Genomic DNA, 19,399 nt, shown 5'->3' with positions numbered 1-19,399 from the left:
GTGTTATCCCAAAAGATGACAAGTACTTTAGAAATGGAGGAAACGATTTATTTATTGTCATCCTCGCGCCTGGGCGGGCACACGCAGCCCCTACCACGGTAGGCCTGGGGAGGTCAGAGAACAAGCAGCAGCTGAGTGATGGTTCACTCCTTGCACTGTGCATTCAGGGGATCCGACTCAGGCTGTCAGGCTTGTGGACGGCGCTGAGCTGTCTTGCTGGCCATGTTTGTCTTACTCATCCATGAGAGCAGCTGCGTAACTTCAAGACCTCTCAAGACGGCTAGCAGTTTCGACCACTAACTTAGTTTGATCTGTACTTGGTCCCACCGTGTAGCTAATGAAACAAGCCAGATGATTTTTGCTCTGGTGTAGATGGTAGTATCCAGGCACAGGTGACGGTAAAGATGGAAAGGCCCTCATGGAAAGATGAACCACCTTAAGTATGGATTTTTATTGAACAATGGATGGGTGGATTGATGGCTCCAAGGAGGTCTTGGGTGTGCTAGTCAAGTGGTCTATCACTGAGCCACTCGCGTGAGTACCTGTCATAACCTAGTCTCCAGCATTGTTTCTATTTGATGAGTTTCCCTTAAATTATTTCCTTGTACATTTCCTTTTAAATAATTCTTATAACAAATAATAAGTGTGATAGTTTTTATTGAACATGCCCTTAGGCCGTCAGAAAACTTAGATGTCTCGGAAATTTGTAGTTTCAAAATTAAGATATTTATGTGAGACACAAAGATCTTCATATATATTTATATATATATATATATATATATATATATATATATATATATATATATAAAACCAAAGAATTAAAAGTTATTTACTCAGTGATTTGCTGTTTCTCAACCAAAGGCGCCTCAGTGGTCGTCTCATCAACCATGGGCTCCTCATTTCTTTCCTTCACAGGGACATTCTCACTGATGGGCTGCTCACCCAGCTCCTGGGGAGGAAGGAAGGTTGGATCCTCGGGCGGAATTAAGTCTGACTCCTCGGGCAGAAGGAAGGCTGACTCCTCGGGCAGAAGGAAAGCTGTTTCTTCCTCGTTTAAGGGTGTTTGATCAGAATCTGCAGAATAATCCATATGTTTCAATTTTGGCTTTTTTGTGCTGGATTGTTTCAAGTCTGAAGTTGTGTTGGTCCAGTAGGTGCCGCTGTCGGCACTCCTGGAGTAAGATGTATCCGATACGCCTTCCGACGGGTGGAAGTAAGACAGAGTCGCCAGCTCCGGGTTGACAGAGTATTGACTGCCAAAGCTTTTGTCACTAGAAAGGGGAGCACACACATCAGGAGTCGTCTTTAGACACGCACACTTGCAACTCAAATTTGAGCAGTTAACTAGAGACGGATGCGGCCAAGGTATTAGCTAAGGAATGCAGAAAGTACAGCGTTTCTTCCATTGTAAAGTTGTATTGTACTCAGTCCTTGTGTAAACGAACCACGAATGCCTGGTGTATGCAGCTTGTCTCAAACTTCAATATTAGAATTTAAAAGCCAACACTAAAGGTTGATTTAATTAATAAAGGCTTAACAAGAAACATAAAATGAGCTGAATTAAGGAAATAAACATTTAGTATTACAGGTTTAATGTGTCGGAGAAGTAGCTCATCAAAGCACCATAGTCAAAGAATAAAATTAATGATAATGGTGAAGATTAAAAAGTAATTCTGTGGAGCTTTAATTTATGATACTGTCCAAAAAAGGTTGTAAAGTGTTCAAAGGGATATATATATATATATATATATATATATATATATATATGTGTGTGTGTGTGTGTGTGTGTGTGTGTGTGTGTGTGTGTGTGTGTCTGTGTGTGTGTGTAATTATTTATATAAATATAAATATTAATATAATAAATATATTTAATTCTTTTTCATTATTCTTTCATACAATACAACCATTATTATTCTTTTATACAATACATTCTTTCATACAATAATTATATATAATATATTCTATGTATGTGTATAATTATTTATATAAATATCAATATAATAAATATATTTAATTCTTTTTCTTTATTATTCTTTCATACAAAACATCCCAGTGCAGTCTTCCCCCACTCCACCCCACCCAGTTCTCCCCACCTCCCCTTTCCCTCAGATCCACTGTCCCTTTTCCCTTCAGAAAAGAACAGGTCTCCCAGGGACAGCAACCATGGCATAACACACTACAACAAATCTAGGTGTAAACCCTCCTATCAAGACTGGATGAAGCAACCCAGTAGAAGGAAGAGGATCCCAAGAGCGGGCAAAAGAGTCAGGGATGCCCATGTCTCACTGTTAGTAGTCATATTTTTGTAAGAAAAGAGAAATGACTATTTAAGACAAATATCTAGGCCTCAAGGTGTGAAAGTAGCAGATTTTATGTTTCTTTCAAGGTCTGAAGCAAGGCTATAAAAATTTAAAATGTTAAATCCCAAGCAAATGAGTTAATTTAGAAGAGAATAAATGGTGTTTGTACTCCAGGGTTATTTGGTAGGGATGTAGAGCCAGGAGGCATTGTCTGAAGTCTGTATGTCCTTCCTAATCAACTGTGAGTCTATTTATGACTATTTAAAATACTGGGGGTAAAAACAGTAAGACATTTCCTGAAATAGGGCCCATTTTTAGAATGCATAGAGGAAGTGGATTCGAGCTGAATGTCTTATACATTACTGAGGAGGATCCATATTCCTACCAACCCACTAAAGTTTGGAGGGAGAATACCATGACACCATGGACCAGTAAACTGCTAAGGCCAGGGGCTTACCTTAGTTTTCTCAATTTGTACAGCGTGACAAAACAAAATATCAAGAGGGGAATTAAGAGGATAAGGGTCATCAGTGAGATCCCCAGCATTAATTTGAACTTGGCCTCCTCTATCTCAGACAGCTTGTCTTTGCTGGTAGTGTTCAAATCAGAGCCTGGGAGGAGAGAAAGAAAACGCAATGGAAAATTGAGCGTTATGCATGTTTTCCTTGAGGAATAAGGATGACAAAATCTGTCTGCAGCAATCTCAGCTCACCTTTCCTACACCAGACAATGGCAAAGAGAAGGCCACTCTATTTCCATCCACATACACAGATTTTTTTTCTCTAGTCCTCATAGCAATCTTGGAGTAACTGTGCTTAATTTCATTTTATACACTCCCAAAAGTTTGCAAATCTTCTACTAATAAGAATATGGTTTTAAGCCTGACCTACCCATGATAAAATTTTTATGTCCCAGCCTTTCTTCTTGGCTTTGCTAGAAATCTTTCCAAGTATCATATTGTCTCTGAAAAGGTTATTGGAACAATTTGCAAGGCACTGGTTCTTCAGAAAGGAAAGGTGGTTCATGCCCTACTGTTGGGCACACACTGGTTATTACTTTAAACTAGAAGTCTGTAGTTTTGGTGGTTTTCTTTATAAAGGCTTCAGAGGTAAGATTGCCATTTTGTTACTGAGACCATTAAACTTAGTGTGCCTGATGTTACAAAAAGAAGTAGAAATTCTTTAAAAAGAATAGACTCTTTAGATTCCTGAAATGAATTAAATCACAAAATCATGTCTGGCTCCAGAGGCATTAATAATCTAATAAAAACTAATTGAAAGGTTTCTTTTTTTTTAAATTTATTTATTTATTATGTATACAATATTCTGTCTTTGTGTATGCCTGCAGACCAGAAGAGGGCACCAGACCCCATTGCAGATGGTTGTGAGCCACCATGTGGTTGCTGGGAATTGAACTCAGGACCTTTGGAAGAGCAGGCAAAGCTCTTAACCTCTGAGCCATCTCTCCAGCCCCCTGAAATGTTTCTTTAATGTCAGATTTTGGGTATTCATGAGAATACATCTGGCTTAAAATATATTTAATATTGAACTTCCTTTCTCACAGTTCTCCCGGACCCACTCAGTGTTCCAAGGGTCTTCATTACTTTCTAGGTAATATTTAGGTAATAATCAATGACAGGTATAGATTCCCATGTTAATGTTCTCTGACTTTTAAATATTCTAATTATTGTGATTGGGATATAGCCAAGCAGAGCTCTTGTTAGCATGTTGAAAGGTCTAATACCAACAAAGAGATTTCAAACCAAGTGTAATGAAATGTGTAGTTATCAATGAATGTTATATGACTTTGAGGCCCATTTTGGAATAATCAAGTAGATAATATTCAAATGAACTGCCCTCCTAAAGTCTTTTTTTCCCCATGAGGTAGGATCTAACTTTATAGCTCTGGTCATCCTGAAACTCAGCTCCCAAAAGTCTTTATAAGTAGGTATGCTCTTGGAGTTAACTCATAGATTTTCTAGCTACTGTTGTATCTCCTAGAAATCAAGCCACATCCCCTGTCTGGACTTCCTCATGGCTGCCTAGGTCTCTCCTAACAAAGGACTGTAACAATCATTTCCTACACTGTGAATATGTATGACTCTTATTGGTTAATAAAAAGCTGACAGACTATAGCTAGGCAGGAAGTATAGGTGGAACAGCAGACACAGAGGACTTTGGGAAGAAGAGCAGAGTTTGAAGAGATGCCAGTTAGCCTCCCAGGAAGCAAAACATGATAGAGGACAGGTAAAGACACAAGCCATGTGGCAATACATGGATTAATAGAAATGGGTTAATTTAAATGTAAGAGTTAGTAATAAGCCTGAGCTATCAGCCGAGCATTTATAATTTGTATTATGCCTCTGTGTGGGTTATTTGGGATGGGCTGATCAAGACAGGAAACATCCAAAGGATATTTGAAGTTTGCCTCAGTCTCCCTTTTCTACAGATCCCTTACTCTTCCTAACACAGCACAAAGTCAAAGAAGTCAAGGTCAGAACCAGAGAAGCCTTTACAATATCTAACCAATGGAAGTTACAGAAAGTTAACTGCAGGTTTGGGGTGGCTTTTGCTTTATGCCCCAATTTCTTCATAAAATAGAGTTGGTGGGAGAACTGACACGTGGCTAAAACAACTAGATTACCCAATATATAGTGTGTCCTCAATAAATGGTAGAAAACCAGTCAGCTCCAAGTTCAATCATTTAAATGCCAAGTAGAGAGAAGACAACATATTTTTAAGGTGACTTGCTATTTGTCATCCCTGCATATAAAAGACTTTCCATTTTCTTCAAGCAGCTCAAGGCAAGAGCTACATTTGTCAGATAATTCATTACAGAACTGAGCATATGGATGCCAGATATGCCACCAAATATATCTATTTTCCAATTATTTATTTGTAGGACAAGGGGTTTGAGAAACATTTGTTAGGGACTGCAGACCCTCAGACCCTGAACTTTCTATGACCTCTTGCCTGGTGGAGTAAACAACTTGTTTTCTTATGCTTGCAGCTGCTCTGAGCACCAAACCCTCATGAGTTCCTGATAAAAAAGAAGTGCCTTCTGATGGGCTGGCAGTAGAAAGTCCTGAGAGCTAGGGCATGGCCACTATTCAAGGAGAGCACTATACAGGCTGTCCTGGAACACAATAAAAGAGGCATTCTTGCTTCAAGAGTGACCCATGTCTCTGTGTATTCTTTAATCCCAAGACCCTTGCCTGATCACAGTTCCAGGTGGTGCAGACATCACAAAATTTAAAACATTGCCTTTTAATACAACTTTCATTCAAAGTAGGAGTTTGGTTCTTCATGCTTAAGTCAGGAGGCTCACAGCCACCCGTAACTTCAGTTCCAGGGGACCTGACACCCTCTTCTGGTCTCCACAAGCACCTGCACACATGTGGTACACACACATACACACACACACATACACACACACACACTAAATCTTAACATAAAAAATGAATGGGATAAGGACACTCTGTACTTTTGTTATTGTTTCTTTACATTTAAAACTTTAAAGTAAAGCCCATTTTTAAAAGACTATATATTGTATGTATTATTCACTTACCTATCTTAATCTGTTTCAACATTTTAAGTCAGAAGACAAAGAGATGATAATAGTCATTGGTAAAGGGGCAACAAGAATACTTGAGAAGCATAATTTGTCTAATGGAGTCAATGTCCCTTTGATGTGGCATTAACTATCTCCAGTCTCCCACATACACTCACTACCCTTTGCTATGAGAAATTGTTTCACAATGCAACCACTAAAGTTCAGGTGATATTTATGTATTTGTTAATTGAAGTACTTTGTTCTTACTTGGAATTGCTTGATAGAGTTGATCTTTATCATCCATGTTCACGGGGGTTTCATTTATAACTGTTAAAGACAATATGTTGATGTTATAAGTAACATTCACTCACTATTAAATTTTTTGCAAATGTGTAAAAGTGTGTGTATAATATTTGAAGGCTGTTATTATTCATTGTAGTATTGTTTTGTAAAGGGAACATCTCTATAACTTACGTTCAAAAGAGCTTATCTAATACACTCCTATTTCCTGTAAGGTTCATCATAGTATTTAGTATATATTAAATACTTAGTGCTTATTTAACATAGTATTTATTAACAAACCATTTAATACTATACTTAGGGGCCATTTCAAGGTATGATTGTCAGGCACCTGTCAGGCAACTAAAAATATTTGAAACTGTGCCAATATCAACAAATGATCTTGCAGGTTCTACAAATATTGATTTTAGGTTAACAGAAACCTTAGTCTTGAGTAGATAATATTTATTGTAAATACACAATATATAAATAATAATTGAGTGAATATGATGAATATTTCATTTTATAATGTACATATATGACACCTACATTCCATAATGTCCTTCTGTATCTGTGCAGAATACATGCATGCATAGGTGGATCTTTGTATTGTATTGTGCATGTGTGTTGTGTAGTCATGCTACACACATCATCTTCATGCACAAATATACATTGATACTTTACACTTTTATGTGCATTGCTTAGATGTGCGTGTCTGTGTGTTTTTGCCCATGCTGTTCCAAACATGGAGGGACCACAATGGGTAAACGCCTTGCTAAAGATGCTGCATCATGCACTTAGGTGAATGGTTTTTGATCTGGGCTCATCTGTTTCTGGAGTGAAAGCTCTAAAATAGGAATGTCAAGATAGTTACAATACAAGGACAAGAAAACCAACGTCATTATAACAGCAAGTGTCCTCTCTGATTTTAAGATTCGCTCTAGACTCTAATATTTGTAGGAGGATATACGTCTGGGTGCAGAAGAATCAGAACTGCAACTTGATCATTTCTCTGCATATTACAGTTGCTATTGCAAGGGGCAGTAAACATGAACTTATTAATTATTGCTAGGAATATTTAGGACGGTCTTGTGTTTCTATATAAAATGTTAGAAAAATAACATCAATATAAATGTTAGAAACATTTCCCCAGCCACCTAACTGCATGGATTTACCTTGAGCTAGCATTGTCCAAAATGCAGGCACATTGGGGGTTGATGCTGTTTAAAGAGATAACAAGGGTAATGAGTGAGAATCTATTGTCTACAAATACGTACTACCTCAAAAACCGTAGGAGAATTATCCTGGGTTGTCATAGCTTCACAAATACTTTATAAGGAACAGTGGTCTGATCTTGGGAAGAAAATAAAATTGTGATTATTAAGTTTGTAGCCTCCCATTCCCAAGACCCTCCCTCAAATAATCTTAGGAAACATTAATTGTCGTGACCAGAGATACATTTATTCCTTAATCAAGTAGAAAATTTTACATTTGTCATCAAAAATGTTAAAACATACCCCATATATACCATATAATTATCCTAGTTAGATATAAGAATTTATAATTGTATTATATATATAAAACACAAATATATGTAGTCCCATGGTTTGTCAGGGACCTCTGAAAAGGGACTCTTACATATTTGCCACTTAAAAGACTCCAGGATGACCCTAAATGAGAGTAGTATGGATTCTTTAGGAATGCTAGCCACTTATGTCATGTTCAGAGCAGTGAAAGCTAATTGCATAAGTCATATAACAATATGTTCCATATATCAATACAGTGTAGTTGGTTTAATACTTTGTATATGTTTACGAGGGGGTTCATTAGGTTTTTCTTCTTCTTCTTTTTCTTCTTCTTCTTCACTGATGGATTTTTCTGACGATTTTCCCGTTGTCTTGATGAGTTTGTCTAGGAAAAGAGATAAAGCATTTTCAGCATATTAAAACACTGACCAAATACTGGGGTTTCCATGCTTTAAGACTAAAAATGGAACAAAGTCAAGGAGAGAACAAAGGAAGAGAATATCATTTTTATCAGAAATGAAGAGTTGGAAGGAAGACACCAGAAAATAGTGTTTTTGTGGTTACGGAGTATCTGAAATAGGACCAATATGTCTGTGCTCCATGTAAGAGAGATAAAGCATAGAACCCAGCCTTTTAGAGGCAATGGTGAGCTATTGGCTAAGCTAGCTGGCTTGGGCAGGCTCCCTACACAGGCCTTAGTATAGATTTCAGCTTATGGTGTGTCCATGTGGTCCTACCACTGAGTGCTTGGGCTGTATTAGTTAACAAATAGTAGCATAAGGTCCATATGGGACACCACCCCACCAAAGGGGGATTCCAAGGAGGGGCAGAATTAATCCACAGAGTCCACAAATCCGTTACAGGTATTTGTTACTAACAAAGAATAGAAAAGGGAATGTATTTCTGAAAGAAATATTCCGACAGAACTCAAAACAGGTGAATAATCCAAGCTACAAAGCAACCATGCATCCTAAGAACATCCAGGTGCCTCAGTTTATCCCCACTGTCCACGGAGCTGTAGTAACAACGCTCAAGCAATTTATTGTTAGTGAAAGCTATCCTGGGGCTCACTGTTTATTTGATAGGCTAGTTCTTCTGGAATGTTTCCACAAGGCCCATATGTAGAAAGCACGAAGTTTTTTCTACCCAACTTTGTTGACCATCCTCTAGTTATGGGGTTTTGGAATCTCTCGCTTGGGTACTATGGTCTTCACTAACCCATTGTGTAGGCAATTTGAGGTGTCTGGGAACATCCAGAGTCAGCGAACTGTAACTTGTCCCACACCACTCAAGACGTTTGCTCTACACAAGCAAGATACGCCTGGTGGTTTACCTAAGTTTGCCCTAAATGTGGGACTGCCATACGACTTGGAAATGCTCAAATGCTCCATCATTGTCAAGGAAATTTATTAGTAATTGATGAGTCTGCCCCAGTACTAAAATTGCCATAGCCAGAAAGAGTCACCTTTGTTGCTATTTCACACACTATATTCAAAGTATAAAAGAGAAAATAATCCCACAAATATGAGTCGACTAAAGATGAGTAGCAGCCTGGAATCCTAAATTCAGTTAATGTTTCTTTCCATGTAAACAGGGGAACAGGAGGTTTGGAAATGAGAGACCGTCTGCCTCTTCTGGAATGTTCACTGTGATGGTGGTCACGGGGCGTCACAGAAAATGGTGTGAAAGAAAACATAGGAAAAAACAAACCAGGAGATGCCATAATTCTGCTGGCTTCCAGAAGCACAAGATGGGCTCCAGAGAGGCACCCTGAGGCCTCACCCCTTTTCCTGGTGCTGTTCTGGGACCTTGTCCTAAGGTCTTTGCACGTGGATTAGCGACAGTGCATTCAGTACTTACAGTTCTTCAGCGCGAACTTCAGGTTCGTGGTGGTACTCACAGATATTTCAGAGTCTGTGCCATTCGAGTTTTGTGTGGTGAACACATCTACAAACAGAAAATCAGAAGTCTTTAGCAATCACCAATTGTCCATTTTATTTTTTTCTTCGTAGTGTATTTTTAAACTTTAAAAAGTATCCATTGACTAATGAAAAAATAATTTTTTAAAAAAAGAATGAGACTTTTTCAAAGAAAGTGGAGCAAGGGGCAAGCTGAAAATTCATAAGGAAAAAAGTCAAACTAGTTTTCTTATGATAAACAACTTTGAGAAACAATTATTGAGGACATTCATGGGACATATGTATATAAGATGTCAAAATCAATTTGTGAGGGAAAAATGTCACTAAATCTTAACCCTAGTACTTCAGAAAATGAGACAGGAGTAGAGATAGGTTTGCTGAGAATATAATTAAGACTGGAGGAGGGTGTGCTCCCAAATGGGTTTGACTAATGTTATTATACAAGAGGGAAGACTGCACACAGAAACAGGAAGGATATTACATGAAGAGGGGGAGGGCACAAACAGGCTTCCACAAGTGAAAGCAAACCCAATCCACCACAGCTGAGGGAAGCAGGAAAGGTTCTTGACCTTTGCTTTGGATGGAGCCCTGACTTGATTGGTTCTTCTGTGCTTTTAGACTTCCAGCCCCTAGAGCTATAGGAAAATAGTGTTCTATTGTTTTTATGCTCCTAATTTGTTTCAGAAGCTTTAAGAAATGGATCCACACCTCAAAATAAGTTTTGGCTAGTTACCATCAAATTAGATTAGTTTTTACTAAAGCGAGTGTATCACAGTGCCGTGATGGACCACAGTAGACAGAATTAGTAGCAAAGATAGTCTTATGCAATTTTGTAATGTCTCACGCGAAAAGTTGTAAGAAATAAGACTGTAATTTTACACACTGAAGTGTCTACAAAGTAAATTAGAGTTTCAAAACTGGGAAATAAAATGATGACGAGAGATTAAAAGACAGGACTAAGAAAAACCAAACCCGTGCAATCAGAGCTTTAAAAACTTACATTGTTTCACATCTTTAAAGTATTTTTCATTTTTCTCGTTAGCAGAAATGTCACCTTCATTTTCTTTTAGTTTGTGTATGACAGGATTAGATTCTGCATTTTTGTCATCTTCATGTCCAGGGTCATTGTTGCTCAGATTTTCATCATCTGAGTAATATTGTTCTTCATCTGACGGCGTATCGTCAAGGTCCTCTGATACAAAAGACAGGACACGCCATGGGACAAATGAGATTTAAAAGTTAAATTATAGTACACCTCCAACTTTCAATCCTCCTGCAAAAAAACGGCCATTTTCTGACTTTCTGTAATTGAGGATCAACCTTCTGATTGGCTAATTTGCTAATTTTAAAGTTTTGTGTGTGTGTGGTTTGTTTTTTTTTTACTTACGTCCTGCACTGAGCTGTAGATTGCTTATGTCTGGGAGAAAAACCTCAAATAAAAAGATAAACAATAAAAAATACATTGGGAAATAGATGTGATTGATCCAGCAATCTACTGTCTCCTCAGGGTTTCCTTCTCGTGGCCCAGGAGGCCCAAAGACTCAGTAGGACATTATGACATCACTGGGAAACAGAATGCCAGAGAAATGCCCAGAGCTTTGTGGTTCCATATTATGACCATTTCATTCTTGGCGTCAAGAAGGTTTTAGTTTAAAAAAAAAAAAACTTTTTTCTTTGAAGGGTAACAAATGTGTTTTTACAAAATAATTTTAGTTATTGGTCCATGAATTGTAATTCATCAGTCTTGTTGATAGTGACATAAAAACTTTAAGAACTTAGGGGTTGTTTCTAATGACATCATATGCTTCGGAGAGCTGCAATCTGCTAAAATCAAAGCAAAACAACAACAAATAAAATAAAATAAAAGCCTCATCAGGGAAAGCAAAACTCAAATCTTAATCCAAATACCCTATAAATTCTCATTCATAAACTATTTGACTACAATTCTTTAAGAAAAATTTTGTGAAACGTCTTTTTATTTTAAGAATTATTTTCATTATAAGATATGCTTGTTTTGTTTAATACATTTTTTTTCAACGCCATCCAACTTCTACTTCACATTTTAATGGAGAAAATTATCTAATACTTGACAGTTAAAAAGTTGCTCCAGCATGAATAGTCTTGTCATGGATCACTTATGTAAAAACAATGAATGAACAATAAAGACAGAGAACCGATTGATAGTTCTAACTATGAGGGATGCTCGTTTTAATTATTATTGATGATAACCCCTCCACATCAGATGATATCCATACTTACAACATAAACATCAGGAAAAACAGCATAATGCCGCAGGACTTTATGTTTGTCTTCAGTGAGGGGGGAGGTCGTAAGTGAAGTAAAACCTGTGGTCCTTCGCTGATGGTGCCTGGCGACATGGTAGAGTCTTCACCCGACATTGAGAAGGAACACCCAGTGGCACGGCCAGCACCCACACAGGACCTATGAAGGACCACCCAGAGGTATGATCAGCATTTGCGACCTGACTGACCCATGAAGATTATATTTCAAACATTTATTCCATTGAAGTCCAATACAGTGAAATGGCCTACAGAAAGCTTGCTCAATCAACTGGTTTAGAAAACACTTGCTATAAGGCCTTTCTTTAGATCAACAAACTCCAGCAAGCAACCCTTTTCAAATGTTGGGAAATGTCCCCCCCCCCCCCCGCAACAAACTAGTGTAATAAGAGCATTTGCATGCAGTCTAAGAACACTCAGCAAGAATGGAGATTAATAGCCAAGCAGTTGGTGGTGCACACCTTTAATCCTAGCACTTGGGAGGATCTCTGTGAGTTCAAGGCCATCCTTGTCTACAGAGCAAGTTCCAGGACAGGCTCCAAAACTACAGAGAAATCCTGTCTGGGAAAAAAATTAAAGAATAGAGATGAGTATGTTACTTTGTCAGGTTGGCTTTCTATTGGGTTTTTCAAAGCTTTTGTGTGCATGTTGTGTGCTTGCATCTGTGTGCACATGCATTGCAGGCATCCAGAGGTTAGCCTGATGTCATCCTCAGAAACACTGCATGCCCTTTCTCTCTCCTAGCTCTTACATCCTCTCACTCCTCAACCTCTCATTCTTTCTGCTCATCTGTCTTCTTCCGCCCTTGTCTCTCCCCTCCTCCTTTCTATTCTTTCTCTCACTTTCCTATGTCCCTCCCATCTCTATCTCTTTCCCCTCTCTTCCTCTCCTACCTTCCTTCTATCCCTTTTATCTCTCACTCTCCTTTCTTCTCTCTTCTGTATCTCTCCCCTCTATCTCCTCACCCTCTCTCCCTCATCTTTTCTCCTCACTCTCTCATTCTGTCTTCTCTCTCTATTCTTGCCTCTTTCCTGTCTGTCCCCTTTCTCCCTCTGCACTCCCCCTTCCCTTTCTCTGCTCTTTCTCCTCTTCCATTTCTTCCTCTTTTCCCCCTCTACTCTCTCCTTCTTTCTCTCTCCTCTCTCCCATCTCTTTCCTTTCTCTCTTCTATTTCCTCTTATTCCCCCTTTCTCCCATTTTATTCTCCTCTCTCTACCGTTACCCCCACTCCTTCTCTCGCTCCCGACTCTTTTCTCTCTTCCTTACATTCCACTTCCCCTTTCTCTGTCTCCAAACTCTCCTTCCTCTTCTCTCCCACTTTGCTCTCTGCCTTGTCTCCCTCTCTGTATCATCTCTTCCCTGTCTCTCCTCTCTATCTTTCCTTCTCACTCCTTCCTCATCACATTCTCATCTTTTTCTCTTTTCTCCTTCCCCTCTGTCTCCTTTGTCTCCACTCTCTTTCCCCATTTATCTTCACTCTCTACCTTTTTCTCTCTTCCCTCCCTCCTCCTCTTATGCATACCTCATCTCTCCCTGCCTTCTTCTCTGTAGTCCCCCTCCCTTTAATCCTCCCTCTTGCCTCTACTTTCTCTCCCTTATCTCACATCTTCTTCCTCTCCACTTTCCTCTCTAGCTCCTCACTCTCTCCCATCTCTCCCCTCATATTTTCTTTTCACTCTCTCATTATTGTTCCCTCTGTACTCTCTTCTCTTTCCCTCTCTCACACACTCTCTCCTCAATCCCCCATTTTCCTCCTCTCCTACTCCATTCTCCTGCCTCCCACCCCTCTTTCACCTCTCACTGTGTTCCCTATTACCTTTCTCTGCCCTTACCCTCAACCCTTCTCTCCTCATCTCTTATTTCAACTGTCTCTCACTTATATCGTATGCTTCCCTTTCTCTTCTCCTGTTTCTGTTTCCTTTCCTGTATCTCTCCTCTCTTTCTCCCCTCTTTCTCTCTCCTATATCACCCCTCTTGTTTCCCCTCTCTTGCTGCTATTCTATCTCCTCTCCCTCTCCTTTCTCTCTCTCTCTCTCTCTCTCTCTCTCTCTCTCTCTCTCTCTCTTTCTATCCCCTCTATCTAATGTGCATTGATAACATAGCAGAAGGATATACTTGTACAGATCTGCAAATACATGAGGTAGAACATCAGGTCACATTTTTTGAATAGTGTAGTTCCCTGGAATATTCAAGTACACAGTGTAAATAGAGATTATGGTACAACAACAATAATGACAAAGAAAGAGAGAGGGGAGAGAGAAGAGACGGGACAGGAGCATGAGGAAGGTCACAGAAGAGAGAAAGAAGAGAGATGGGACACAGAAAGGTGATGGTGAGAGGACAGTGATGTGGGAGAGGGGATAGAGAGAGGAGACGGGGACAGAGAGGTGTAAATAAATTTTTCTTTGGGCTGCCAGCTCATAAGAAATGACACAAAGACTTATTAATTATGAAAACTCAGCCTCTAACTTAGATTTGTCTCATTAGCTTTTATAACTTAAATTAATTCATTTCTATACACCGATGTGTTGCCATGTGACTAACAGCTTTTACTTTTCTTCCTGCACATCCATCTGCTCCCTCTGTCTCCATTGATGTCTCCTCCTTTCTTCTTCTCAGAGCTCTCTGTCCCCAGAAGTCCAACCCAACCTATTTCTGCTCACCTAATTGCCATAGGCTCTTTATTAAACCAATCACAGTGACACATATTCACAGACTGTAAAGGAATAATCCACAATAGAGGAATGAGAGAGATGAGATGGAAAAGAAGGGAAAAAGAGAAGGGGAGATAGACAAATGAGAGAGAAGAAAGAGAAAATGAGAGACAGAGAAAATACAGGGAGAGTAAGAGAGAAAAGAGGGATGAGAGATGAAGTCAAGAAAGAGAAGAAAGGGGTAAGGAAGAAGAGAAAGGAAAGTGATGAGACAATAAGACCAGACAGATGGAAGAGAGTAAAAGGGGAAAGAGAGAGAGAGACAGAGAGACAGAGAGACAGAGGGAAATAGACAGAGACAGAGAGAGGAAAGACCAATGAGAGGTGAGGGATCATGTTGAGAGAGTATAGAGAAAAACGTGAGGCAGAGGGGGAGAAAGTGGAGAGGAGAGAGTCACCAGGGAGAGCGACAGATGAGAGAAAGGATAGAAAGTTATGAGAGAAATGAAGAGAAGTGAGAGAGAGGAGAGAAGAGTGTGGGAGAGATGGAGAGAAAGAGGTAATAGAGGTGAGGGTGGAGAGAGGGAAGACAATGGAAGGAGAGAGAGAGAGCAAAGACATAGAGGACAGAGGGTAGAGAGAGAAGAGAAAGACAGGGAGAGAGGCACTTCCAGCATTCTAAACTGTAGGAGCCTAGAATCTGGGTACAGAATTCTGTGTAGGCGTACAGGAAGTCAATGTTCAGCTTCTAGGGACTGGCAGTTTGTCTTAAGTAAAACAAAGTGCAAGGCAGGTTGAGTGTATAGTTAAAACCAAGTATGGCTAAGATAACAATTAAATGATGGAGAATTGAGTTGTTGCAACAGTGGAAAACACAGTTAACATTTCCCCAATCTCAGAAACAAACTATAAAGTAGGAAATGCTTCTAAGGAAATAGTAAAAGATATTATCAAGAATGGCCACAGACTATTCAAGTTGTACATAAGCAGGGTACAGCAGCTCTTAGTCTTTCAAAGTTATGAATACTCCTAACTTTAAAATGGTTAGCTGACAAACCTGTGAAGGTGAAACAATGGCATTTGACATCAGAAAAATTACAGACACTAGAACAGCTGGTACAAGAGCAGTTAAATGATCAACATACTGAAGAATTGACCAGTCCTTGAAATTTTCCTACATTTGTTATAAAAATAGCAGAAAAATGGAGAATGTTTACATATTTAAGAGCCAAAACTAAGGTGGTTCAGCCAATGGGCTAGAATTCCCTTGCATTCTTTATTATCTAAGGGATGGTCTATTATAATGATTTATTTAAAAGATTGCTTCCTTTTTTTACTATAACTATACAAGAACAGGACAGAAGAAAGTTTGCCTTCACAGTTGCTACTTATAATAAATTCCCAGCCTGTTAAAAGATGCCATTAGAATATTCTTCCACAAGGAATGTTAAATAGCCCCACCTTTTGTCAATATTTTATACAACACCAACATCCATTATAATTAATTTGTAAGCCAGGCGGTGGTGGTGCACGCCTTTAATCCCAGCACTCGGGAGGCAGAAGCAGGCCAATCTCTGTGAACTCGAGGCCAGCCTGGTCTACAAGAGCTAGTTCCAGGACAGCTAGAACACAGAGAAACCCTGTCTCGAAAAACGATAATAATAATAACAACAACGAAAATTGTAAACAGTTCCCTGAATCTATAATTTACCATTATATGGATGATATCTTACTGGCTGATCCAGACTCAGATACATTAGAAAAAATATTTGAAGAGGTAAAGAAAAATTTACCTTGCTAGCGATTACAAATTGTTCCTGAAAAAAAAAAAAGCACAGAGGAGAGTCTGTTAATTATTTAGGATATAAGATAGGTTTTCAGAAAAATCAACAATCAAAAGTACAAATCAAGAGCTCAATTATGAACTCTTAATGATTTTCAAAAATTTCTGGGAGATAGTAACTTGCTATGTCCTACAATTGGAGTAACAACTCAAGAACTAAGTAATTTATTTCAAACCTTACAAAAGGATGTAAATAGTCAAAGAAAATTATCAGCTGGGTCTGAGAGAGAATTGGCTCTGCAGTGCAGAAATTAAAGGATGCACATGTGGTTCACTTAGATCCAAAGCTTGATTGTATTTTAGTTATTTATTTATTGCTTGATTGTATTTTAGTTATTTTGCCATATACTCATTCTCCCACAGGAATTCTTATACAGAGAGAAGGTAATATCCTAGAATGAATATTTTGCCACACAAACAGGCTGCTGTTTTTTCTTATTGACCATGTCCTTTGCTTTACAGAAGCTTTTCAGTTTCAGGAGGTCCCATTTATTAATTTTTGCTCTCAGTGTCTGTGCTACTGGGGTTATATTTAGGAAGTGGTCTTCTGTGCCAAAGTGTTCAAGTGTACTTCCCACTTTCTCTTCTGTGAGGTTCAGTGTGGTTGGTTTTATGTTGAGATCTTTGATCCATTTGGACTTAACTTTTGTGCATAGCAATAGATATGGATCTATTTTCATTCTTCTAATGTTAATATCCAATTACACCAACATCATTTGTTGAAAATGCTTCCTTTTTCCCATTTTCCTGTCAGCAAGGCAGACTTACAACTTGGATTAGAAAGATAGGTTACAAACTTTTAATAAAACATCCAATGATTTAAAAACCTTATTTAAAATGTCCTATAGGAGACCTTGGGTCACTAAGTAAAATTCTTAAAGGGATCAGTGTTCCAAATTCCAGTAGACAGCTTACAGAAGCTGCCAGACAGGTACTTACCCAGGTAGAGTATACTATACAGAAACAGCAAAAACATTATATTAGTTATGGTCAGCCTTGACAAGCGTGTATATTACCTACAAAACTTATTCCTACAGCAGTGTTAGGGCAAATGGCCGGCTTCTATGTCTGCACCTTCCTGTTTCACCAATTAAGGTATTAAGCCCTTATTTTGAAGCAGCAACTTGCTTTAACACACACACATAAAAGAAACAAAATCTAAGAGATATTTTGGCAGAGAACCAACTATGATAAATGCTCCATATACTAAACAACAGATTGATTGGTTATTTCAAAATAGTAATTCTTGGGCAATTGTGTTTGCTCAGTTTAAAGGCCAGATAAATAATCTTTTTCCAGATGATCTGTTGCCACAATTTGCACAAATACATTCCTTTATTTTTTCTAAAGTTGTAGCAAAAGATCCCTGAAAAGATGTTATGCTAAATTTTACAGCTGGTTCTTCCAATAAAAGAACAGCATATGTTGTTAATGGTAAAAAGAAATTGTGGAGCATGGCCATGGCTCCTTGAAAACAACTTAAAAGGATAAAAACAAAAAAATTAAAAATTGCCACATAATGCCTTAAGTTATACACCTTTTATGGATGCCCACCAGCAATCTGCTTCAGACAGATTTTGGCATGATGACACCAAGGTGACCTTTGCTAAGGCAAGGTAAAAAAAAAAACAAAACAAACAAAACCCTTTCACTGGATTTTGGAAAAGATCTGACCCTGTATCAATTTGGGGTCAAGAATATGCTAATGTTTTTTTCACAGGAAAACAATAAAGCTGTATGAGATGACTGTATATCCAACAGAAAAATGCCAGCCCTGATGATATTGTAGCCGCTGATGACTCCATAGGAGAAGCAGAAAGAGGTTCCTGAATCCATGATCCCGACTTCCTCATCCCACCGTGCTGCAGGCTGATGAATGGGGTACCTGAACCGAGGACCCTGACAACAGTTTGCTGCAGTCTGACAAGGGAAAGAAGATTGCGGTGATGACTGGTGATTTCCAGCCTCTTGATGGACTTGCCACACAGACTTCCAGACCTAGTAAGTCCTGTTTACCTTGAAGCCTGACCAGAAACACTAACTGAACAGTTGATTGTTTTAATCTGTGAGACAGAAAACTCATTGTGCCAGTATGGTATTCAATCTGCTGTTGAAATATACAGAGAGCCTGAGAAGGGGAAAAAAGATCTCGGTTACAAGCGGTGACTGAAGCCCCTCTTCAAACACGGAGGGTTTTTTGCTGTGCCTCAGAGACTGGGACAATTACTTAAAAGCAGCAGTGGGGCTGACTGGACTCTGACTCCTCAGAGAAACCTTTCCTGTTTGACAAATTGTGTGTTTGTTGTTAATTTCCACTCTAGAATTATGGTATTGACCAGTTAATGTTTGTAACTGCTTTGGTTCACCATAAGACAGTAAGAAAAAATTTGACATTCCTTATGAGTGCTTAAATTTGACATGTTTGATGAAATATTTAGATGCTGATACAACTAAAAATTGTTAAGGAATACTCTAGACCAATTAAAACGTGCATTCCCAATTCTGGTGACCCTCCTCTCCTTTAATTAGGAGACTGTAGTCATTAGGAAGGTGATTATTCACAAAACGTTATCTACGTGCAGATGAGCTCTCTCGACAAAAAATTGGCTCAGAGACACAGAGCCCAGAGGTATTTCCTCCCTTAACCCTTTGCTTAAAGAGGTCGGCAGTCATAGACGGGCTAGATCTTTTTCTTCCCAGGCACCTAAGACATGGATATGAATAATTAGAATACATGTACCAAAGACAGGTAAGTCTGGGAAATGGGAAAGTGTTCACCTAAGACAAACATGATCATCTGTCCTGTTGCAGAAGCACAGGCTTTATTAAAATAAAAAGGGAGGGCCCAAAGTGTGAGCTTATTTCCACATGTCTGAGGGTCAGAGACTTGGAGGTTGCTCCAAGTGACTGACAAGCTTAGTTGTCTGTCCCAACACAGGATGTGATTACTTAATTCTTTGACATTAAGATAGTCCATATGAGTAGGTCCATGCCATCCTGACAGATATGAAAGTGTCAACTAACAA

The 19,399-nt window shown here is 38.8% G+C and overlaps 1 protein-coding gene across 1 annotated transcript; it reads right to left on the bottom strand.

Moving 5' to 3' along the window:
* Positions 1-829: 829 nt before the first annotated feature.
* On the bottom strand, positions 830-11,975 carry Eqtn (equatorin). Its single transcript, XM_041651153.1, has 7 exons — positions 11,969-11,975; positions 10,577-10,768; positions 9,518-9,604; positions 7,307-7,351; positions 6,120-6,179; positions 2,758-2,911; positions 830-1,271 (listed from the first exon to the last, which is right to left on the bottom strand). Exons 1-7 carry the CDS (start codon positions 11,973-11,975, stop codon positions 830-832), a joined length of 987 nt encoding a protein of 328 aa, XP_041507087.1.
* Positions 11,976-19,399: the final 7,424 nt, after the last annotated feature.

The sequence above is a fragment of the Microtus oregoni genome, unplaced genomic scaffold (assembly GCF_018167655.1).
Source record: "Microtus oregoni isolate MIOR12 unplaced genomic scaffold, Mior012 000005F_ref0000423, whole genome shotgun sequence".
Classification (NCBI taxonomy): domain Eukaryota; kingdom Metazoa; phylum Chordata; class Mammalia; order Rodentia; family Cricetidae; genus Microtus; species Microtus oregoni.
The sequence above is the reverse complement of the archived record's forward strand: the minus strand, read 5'-3'. Positions and strand labels throughout refer to the sequence as shown.